At 36.4% G+C, this 9,610-nt stretch overlaps 1 protein-coding gene across 1 annotated transcript in view; it reads left to right on the top strand.

Annotated features, from left to right (window-relative positions):
• The window catches only part of BUB1B (BUB1 mitotic checkpoint serine/threonine kinase B), a 61,319-nt gene extending 52,696 nt beyond the window's left edge, over positions 1-8,623 (top strand). Inside the window, exons 19-23 of the mRNA XM_081048693.1 lie at positions 1,152-1,301; positions 2,640-2,782; positions 5,643-5,814; positions 6,594-6,700; positions 8,074-8,623. Coding sequence (XP_080904819.1) covers positions 1,152-1,301; positions 2,640-2,782; positions 5,643-5,814; positions 6,594-6,700; positions 8,074-8,305 — 804 coding nt within the window. The 3' untranslated portion in view covers positions 8,306-8,623. The remainder of the gene's footprint in view (positions 1-1,151; positions 1,302-2,639; positions 2,783-5,642; positions 5,815-6,593; positions 6,701-8,073) is intronic.
• Positions 8,624-9,610: the final 987 nt, after the last annotated feature.

Here is a 9,610-nt window from a genome sequence, read left to right on the forward strand (position 1 = left end):
GTGGGGAAATTAGTCTGGAGAGTGGAGGGGCAGAAAGGTGCATCTTAACACTTGATATATGAGGTCAGACAATTAAGTTCGCGAACTCATCCTAGAAAAAGTGCTATATACCTCATTGCTAAATATCACTACGGTCACCTGTGAAGTCCTCCCCTTGGGAAGTTATGCACAGACCCCAGCACCTAGTCCATCCTTCAAAGCAATTTGGCACTCTTTCTGGAATAGCCATCAGCTTCCTTGATGTCCTGAATGTCATCAAAATGTCTTCCTTTCAATATTTCCTTTATCTTCAGGTAAAGAAGGAAGTCATTGGGGGCCAGATCAGGTGAGTAGGAAGGGTGTTCCAATACAGTTATTTGTTTACTGACTAAAACCTCCCTCACAGACAGTGCCCTGTGAGCTGGTACATTGTCGTGATGCAAGAGCCATGAATTGTTGGCAAAAAGTTCAGGTGGTCTAACTTTTTCAGGCAGCCTTTTCAGCACTTTCAAATAGTAAACTTGTTTAACTGTTTGTCCAGTTGGTACAAACTACTAATGAATAATCCCTCTGATGTCAAAAAAGGTTAGCAACATCATTGCAACAAGTTCACGAACTTAATTGTCAAGCCTTGTATAAGCTTTTTCCTCTTTTCTATATGGTATTTCCACTGTCAACAGTACATAGTGTCCTCTAGTCCAGAGCCCTTCTGCTTTATATTCTCTAGGAATAACTTCTGGTGCTCTGAAATGGGGAAGAGAGACAGTTGCTAGGCTGGGTTATAAGAGGAGGAGGGAGAATCTGGGGTGTGACTTCCTCTTTAACAGTTCCACCACTCCTGTTTTAGCTCTGCTTTCACCATTACTTCTGTAGGTAATTGGTGCTACCAGTTTTATACTACAGACAGATGGTATAAATTTCGTTGCTCTCAGCTATCTCCATTGCTGGAATCAACTTTTCTTGGGTCTACTAAGTGGGTTTTATCTCTTAGTGGTCTCTTTCCAGCTTCCAGAATTTGTTGCTTCTGTGCCCTTTATTATAGATGCTTTTTAAAACATCCCTTTACTATTATTTCTGTTGGGGTATTGGAAGGGCTGGAGGGAATGTTTTCAATCTGCCAATGACAACCGTAGATTCTAATTGCTCTTATTTTAAAATATAATTTCTTACAGGTATCCTCTCAAACTGTCCCATGGGACTTTTATATCAACCTCAAGCTAAGGGAACGTTTAAATGAGGAGTGTGATCATTTGTGCAGCTATTATCAATACCAAGATGGCTGTATTGTTTGGCACCAATATATAAACTGCTTCACCCTTCAGGTTTGCAATAATATAAAAACATAGAATTTTAGGTCTCAAGTAGAGAGATTTGTGCTCCACTTAGCAAAAGAATTTAGTACATAGTACAAAATTCCAGTTAATCTTCTATAAATAGTCCAATTTGTTATAAATTAAAAGCATTGATCATTTTCTTTTCCTAAGGTATTTTGACCAAGAACTTCTTTTAGCTTTTAGTGTGCCAATTTTCAAACATATACAAAAGTAAAGAGAATTGTGCAATTACCAAATCATCTAACTATGATCATCATCAGCTTATGTCCACTCTTGTTTTAAATTCCTGGACTGATAATTCCAACATCCTTGCCACGTCTGGTTTTGATACTTGCTCTGTCTCAAATTGTGTTTTTGCCTTTTAGTATGCCTTGTAATTTGTTCTTGACAGCCAGACATGGTGAAAGGAACTGCTGTAAATAGGCCTTTAGTAATGTGATAGGTAAGGTGTGAGGTTCTATAATCCTGTGATTTATATTCGTTTATAGTGAGTATAACTTTTATAGTGAGTTGCACTGTGAACTTCACCACAAGTGTTTCTCATGTTTTTTCCCTCTGCCCCTTACGTGGGATAAAATGGCTAGAGAGGGCTCAAGTTGGGTATTTCCCTTCCTGAGTGCAGGCCTTGTGAAGAACAGAGTGATCTGGATTGTTTCAGAGTGGTTCCTTTTCCCCTTCCCCTGCCACAGCACGAGGGAAATTTTTCTCTGATATTTACTGAGTGAACCTGGTCTAGCTCCTAAATGTAAAACTCACAAAAGCATGGAGGTCCCCCATGCTTACAGATCTCTTCTGAGTTATTGGTTTTTCAGTCTGTTCAGCTTTTTACTTGTTAGGACAGAATGGCGACTTCCAAACTCCTTGCATAAGGAATGGGAACCAGAGGTGGAGAGGTCTATTTTTGTCACTCTTATTTTGTCTATACTGCCCCCTCACATACTGGATTACTTTTTGAACCCAAACACAATATATCGTTTTACTCCTTGGAATGTTCTTAGTACATTAGGTTTTGCTGTATGTTTTGATGGTAATATGAATTCTCTAAAATGGTTGGAATAAGGGTATTTTAAAACTATCCTTTATAGAGCACCTGTTATGGGCCAGGTTCATCCTTGATGCACTTCGTCCATTATTTCATTAAATCCTCGCAAATAATCTTACAGGAGAGCAGTGTTAAAACTGGGGCAAGACCCAACCTACACAGGAACCTACATTGTAATAGAGAACAACAGGGAAGAGTACAAAGCAGCAGTTAGCAAGGTATTGAGTTTAAGTACAGTCATACTAACGTAAGAAGTAGTGAGTTTTTTGTCCTTCTTTTTCCAGGATCTTTTTCAACACAGTGAATTTATTACCCACGAAATAACAGTGTTGATTGTTTATAACCTTTTGACAATAGTGGAGAAACTACACAAAGCAGAAATAGTCCATGGTGACTTGAGTCCAAGGAATCTGATTCTTAGAAACAGGTCAGTCCTTTTCATTCTCTTACGATTCTGTCAGCTTTCTCTTACACATGGATAGTTGCCTTTTTCTTTTGCCTTTTGATAAATGCCATATTGATGAACACAGTATTTTAAGAGAATATTTGTTATCTAAAAGTCAATAATCATGGGGAATAGTTTAAACGAATTCAAAGAAAAAAACACAATGAGGAAATACATTAAATCAGAAAAAAGAATTAACCACTCTGAGTATTGTGATGATCCCTGTCAAGAAGAGATAGAACACATGAATGTTTGGGGAAATGTGAAGTAGATTGTGTGTAGTCTTCCTTTGAGTGGGACCAGTGCAGATCTAGCAAATAATGCTAGTGAAACCGAGGTACTGCTCAGTTCCAAAGGCCAACCCTGAAGTCAGGCCAAACTGAGGAAATTGCCAAGAGGAATGGGGAAAACCAGAGTACAACCGCAAACTATGCCAAGAAAAGGGGCTTAGCCATCAGGTTCAAAGGGTGAGTGCAGAGAATAAAATAAGAAATGAAGCCTAAATACTAAGAACTGAGAAAGTATAAAAAACATTGAGGCATGAACAATGCAAAGACATCCCACAATTTTTGTTTTATGAAAAGGACCATCACACCCTTTGAATAAAGCGATCTGGTTTAAAGATGCTTTGTCTGCCCAATCCTGTGTCTACCCCAACCTTGGGTAAGCGTTTAACTTTTTGTCTGAGGTCACTGGTGTACAACTAAAAGCTGCAATCATTCTTTACACTTCTGACCACTTCATCTGTAAGAGGAGACTGAATTAGACTCTAAATTATAGTTGGCATAGAAATTAAAAGAACCCTCAATGTATTTCTGCAATTATAACCAAAAGAACTAGAACATCCCACTTTCTTTCCTGAGATAGCAGAATCCTAAAGTCTTCCCCAGCATAATGTAGCAGCATTTCTCATCCAGGGCACTATAGGTATTTTGGATGAGAGAATTCTTTGTGCATGTCTGTCGCAAGCATTTCAGGATGTTTTATATCTCTATTTCCCCAGAACTCCCCCCACCCCACCCAATTAAATACAAATTATATTCCCCGCTGTTGTGACCACCAAAAATCCCCCCCCCCCATGTTTCTAAATGTGAGAATCCCAGGTATAGTTTTTATTTTCACCCTACTTCACACTAAAAGTTCAGAGGATAGTGCTGAAGTTCTCAGGGCTATAGAAATTATAAGCAAAGGGATATTCTAAGCCTTTTAAGGATTGGACATTTCTGTACTATGTATTCAGAAATCCCTTCTCTCAGTCACCAGAGGACTCCAGGAAAAAGGACATTGCCTTTTACTTTGTCACAACTTATCAAATTTGATAGGGAATTTCATATAGATTCACAAGAAATTGAAAGAGACTTTTGAAATAATTTAGTGCAATATATATATATGTATGTGTGTGTGTGTGTATATATATGTGTATATATATACACACACACACACACACACACACCCCAACCTTGGGTAAGCATTTAACTTTTTCTCTGAGGTCATTGGTGTACATATATATGTGTGTGTGTGTGTGTGTGTGTGTGTGTGTGTGTGTGTGTATGTATGTATGTACATATATGTATATATATGTATATATATGTATATATATGTATATATACACATATATATGTGTATATATATGTGTATGTATACACACACACACACACACACACACACACACACACACACAAGTACATTGTGTGTGAGGAAAATGAGATCCAAAGAAATGGAATGTCTTACCCATGGTTACATTGAGTGGCCTAGAAAGCTAGGAGACCTTCCTTCTTAAGAAACATTTTTTCTACCTCTCCCAAGTTTTAAAAATAGCTGGGAATTATAGTTTTATGATGCCCAAAAAGGTTGCATCTTGTGCCAAGGAAAAATGGGAGCGAATATAAATTTCAAAGTAAAATAAATCATTCTGTGCTGTGGAAGTATGTGATGGGGTTAGTCAAAGCCTAAGTATTTATGAATGTAGGACCTGCCAGTGATGTCGGTCAGGGCTTTGAGAGAAATAACGGAGAAAGGCAGACAGACAAAAGAAACACAAAAACAATCCATTCTTTCGTCTCACATAAATAGTTCTTGTGTCTCTTTGGATGTATTATAAAGTATTATAGCTTTATTGCATGGAATAGATAAACCCAAGGAAAATAATCAGTAGAGAATTAGTGTTACAGAGTTTCGTGTTGTTTTTTTAAGGAAATAAGGGTTGGAATAAGAGTAAGATAGAATATGTTAGTTTAATAGAACCAGGATAGTTTACAGTATAGGTAGCACTTTACCAAAAACCAACTTTATAGAGTTTTCAATTAAACTCTGGAAGAGAGAAATCTGAATAACATTTGGAACGCTTAATCTATAATAGTAAACAAGAAAGGCTGTGACACCTGTAGAAGCTTAATTTTCTCCATCGTAATTGTGTATAAAATCATTATTTTTATATGTGTTAATGTGTACCGTACAAGGCTGAGTCCTACACTATACTTCCAGTACTTACTTTATATAATACATATATATACTTACTTTGTAATACATATATATACTTAGTTTATATAATATAAATAAACTTGATAAATGTTCTGTGGTAGCCATACAGTATGGTTTAGATATATAATACTATGTGTCACTAAACTATAATCTTGACACTCCCCACTTGGGTGGATACTGCCGCTGCTCTTACAGGTGCATTTTCGAAACTGACCACTGGAGGGAGCTGTTGACATAGCTAAGACACACCTGCAGTACCTCTTTTTTTTCCTTTTTCTTTTTTTTGTTTTTTATAAGACCAGCTATGCAGCTTCTTTCATGGCCTATTTTTATTATCTCTTTCTCTTAAATCTGGGCTTAGAATCCACGATCCATATGACTGTAATAAGAACAATCAAGCTTTGAACATAGTGGACTTTTCCTACAGTGTCGACCTTAGGGTGCAGCCAGACGTCTTTACCCTCAGCGGCTTTCGGACTGTACAGATCCTGGAAGGACAAAAGATCCTGGCTAACTGTTCTTCTCCCTACCAGGTAAGTGTAAAACAAGCCTGAGAAAATAGGGAGAGGGTTTCTTAATCTTTCTTCTCTAAATAGGCTATGAAAGCTAGTGTTTACTCATATCGTCTCTCCTGGAATAGATGACCTAGATTTCAAATATCATCAAGTCAAGCAAAATGTACCATTTTTCTGTCACAACACTGAAGACTGTACCATACACGTGCAGACACATGACTGACTCAGGAACCTATGTGTCAGGGTCATTTCTACCACTTACCTATGTAATCTTTATAAGTCATTTTCTGTGATCTTCTTTGTAAAATAAGGAAAACGATTTGCTCTGTGTACATACAAATTGTTGTGAGGATTAAAATAATGTATATAAAAAGAACATTAGGACAAATGTAAAGTGTTTTATATGGTGGCATTATATACAAAAACTCCCTTACAATTCAGCTCTGGACATACGGCGTTTGCTGATTGAGTATATAGCATGAACCTGGACTAGTCATAGGAGACACATGTAGATCACAGGTGGAGTCCATGCAAATTCAGTAGGTCTACAAATTTTAATTTGACAGTCCAGATATTTTTATCTTTTGTTCTTAAAGATATTTCCCAGAGTTGGCTCTCCTGATCACTTCTTTGGGGAGTTTCTCTCTGTACTGTAAGGGTAAGGAACAGTTCTACTGAAATACATGTCATGAAATAAACTTAGTTAATCACTACAGTATCTTAACTTCCTACGTAAATAAAATTGCCTTGGTAGTAGTAGAGAATTATTTTAGCTGATGTGCTTTTTATGATTTCAGGTAGATCTGTTTGGTATAGCAGATTTAGCACATTTACTATTGTTCAAGGAACACCTACAGGTCTTCTGGGATGGGTCCCTCTGGAAACTTAGCCAAAATATTTCTGAGTAAGTATTGGTGATTTCAGGGTCTTTACCTGTTCAAATAATTTTCTCTTTCTCTTAGGTGCTCTCTCAGCTTTGGCAGCCTTAGTTTTCTTAGTCCAGATGTCATGATTCCATTAACCAGTTTTTGTTACAGTATCAGTGGAACACCTAGTGCAGGATAAAGGAATTGGTAATTAAGAATATGAAACTATTCAGACTTCAGGATATCTTTCTGGACCTTAGATGTGTTGTAAAGAATGCAATTATAGTATTGAAGCCTCTTAATTTAGAAGTGCTAGTAGAAACATTTTATGAGAATAATTTTCTAACCAATTGGTGTTAGTCTTATACCCCTTTTTAATAGCTATTGTTATCAAAAGTTAATAATCATCTCTTGAAGAAAGTTAAATTTCTAAATTACATACTAATAGTAGGCCATTGTTTGTTTATTTATTGAATGGGTGGGACCAAAGCAAAGAACTAAATCTTCTTAAGAAGAGCTGCTTGGGCTCAGCACCTTAATACTCCCTCAAGCCTACTCAGAAAACGTACTAAATACACCATATTCCACTTTAGTTTATCAGAGCTAATAACTTTCCAGAGTAAGTTTACCAATTATCACTTTTTGGTACATTCTTTGATTTCAAAAAAATAAAAATCAGCATTGAAGATTTAACACCCCTTTTCCATTCCCCCCTCCCAACAATTGAATTGTATTTTTTTCTTTATTAAATTCAGAATTTGGCCAATCTTGTCTCTAACATATACTTTAAAAATAGGCTTGAAATATACACATAGGATTGATTCAGTATCTCCAGCTGGTTATAGTCCTAGGTGGGTCTTGAACACAAACAGAAACAGGTGAGATCAGCTGGGGTCTCCTAATAGCTCTGCCTTATGCAGTAATGGAAGCTTCTTTGATTTAATAAAAAAATACAAATGTCATAGACTTAAGCAGTAGTTACTTCAGTCAAGGTTAGGATTCTCAGAATTGTGAAGATAATAAACCTTTGGGTGGGGGAAAGGAGCTGTAGTTTTACTAATAATCTAGACTTTAGGAAAATCAGAGGAGAAAAAAGTTATTTTTCTAGTTGCAGAAGTGCTGTGTCTTACTCAGTACACAGAGGAAATTTATAGATTTAGATGAGACTTTTTTGCCCCTTTATGTGCACTGTATTATGGCTTTTCCCACTATGGTAGTCTTTTTTTTTTTTTTTTTTTTTTTTTAGTACCACCTTGGGCTTTCAAAGGACTACTGAATAATCTCTAACCCTAGAGTTCTAGGCATTACCTTAAATCATCTTAGTGCATAACTGTACCACTGAGTTAAACACGGAAATAATTTTAACTTTTATATGCCTAATCTTGATGGAAATGGTTTTATATATTTTTAGGCTAAAAGATGGTGAATTGTGGAATAAATTCTTTGTGCGGATTCTGAATGCCAGTGATGAGCCCACAGTGTCTGTTCTGAGGGAGCTTGCAGCAGAAATGAATGGGGTGTTTGACACCACATTCCAAAGTCACCTGAACAAAGCTTTATGGAAGGTAGGGAAGTTAATTGGTCCTGAGGCTTTGCTCTTCCAGCGAGATAGGCAGTCAAGTCTTTCACAGACTCCTGCCTAAAACCAGTGGTTCTGTTGTGGAACACTGGACATATATGTGCTATAAAATCTAGTTTAGTACACATTTAATACACTATCAACACTTCTACTTTTTGGTAGAGTTATACTTCTAGATAACCGACATTTTTTTACACAGCAATGTACCTACACTTGGCTTTGTCTAACTTTAACAAAGAACTGTTTTATTCTAAATGGGACTTCATGTGAATGGGTACCTTGTCATTTAACACATTTGTCTATAATTTTTTCCCTTTTGTAATTTGTGACATGTACCCGTGTGATCACTATGTACTTTGTAAATAATAAAATAGTATTTGTTAAATTTGTGCTTCTAACATCTCATCTACTTTTTGCCAACTAAGATAAAAAGAAATGGCTTGATTTTTTGTTTGTTTTTGCAGACAGGAGCTATTTTACCACGGAAATTTATATATCCTAGATTTGGAACTATTATGATAGGATAATAACTTTCCTGACCTTCCATTAAGTGGTCTAGATTGAAAAGTAAGTAGATAAAATGATTTACGCAAGGCCAAATTTTCTTAAATTTCAGGTTTATGTTTTCATTATATTTTAATGTTTTCTTATCCACCAAGCCCGTTGGTCTATTTAAATAACCTAGTGGTGCTGCTGCTGCTGGGTCTCTTCATTAGGATTGTGGCTGTTAGACCAGAAAAGAAAAGGTTTTGAATGGGGTTTAGCAACCTTTCAGAAATAGGATAACCCCTATTCTAATACAGTGATTCGGTGGGGGCAAGGGTTATGGAGGAATAAAAGGGGGTTCTGATGTTTGGAAGGTTTGAAGAGGCAGAAGGTCAGAATAAAAAAATAACTTTGAAGTATGGAATAATTTGGGGGAGGATAGGTCTAGAGGAAGTATTGGACCCCCAAATGGAAGCACAAACTACACCTGGCCTTGGGGACAGGCATGAAAATTGGTGTAAAAAGGTACTGAAAATTATCTATTTCATATCCAAATGTCAAAATTACCAAATATGCCTTCATGCTGGTGCCTGATTTTTTTTTTTAACTTTATTTGTCACTGTTACTACTCTGAGATTGCTGGAAAGCAGAAAATTCTAAGTATATCTCAACTAAAAATAATTAAGAATATAAAGTTGAAGCACTGAAACATGACTTGGATCTGAAAGATAATCAACTTAGAAATTCTTGCTCTTAACCAAAATACAACTCTTTAAATATGTTCATGTTTGCTTCTGTAGCTAATGATATAAAATTATGTATCTGCACCTTTTATGTAATTGAGCCCTTCTATCCCTCTGTTCTCCTCATCTCTCAGTCTACC

Source organism: Rhinolophus hipposideros, assembly GCF_964194185.1.
Source record: "Rhinolophus hipposideros genome assembly, chromosome: 5".
Lineage (NCBI taxonomy): Eukaryota > Metazoa > Chordata > Mammalia > Chiroptera > Rhinolophidae > Rhinolophus > Rhinolophus hipposideros.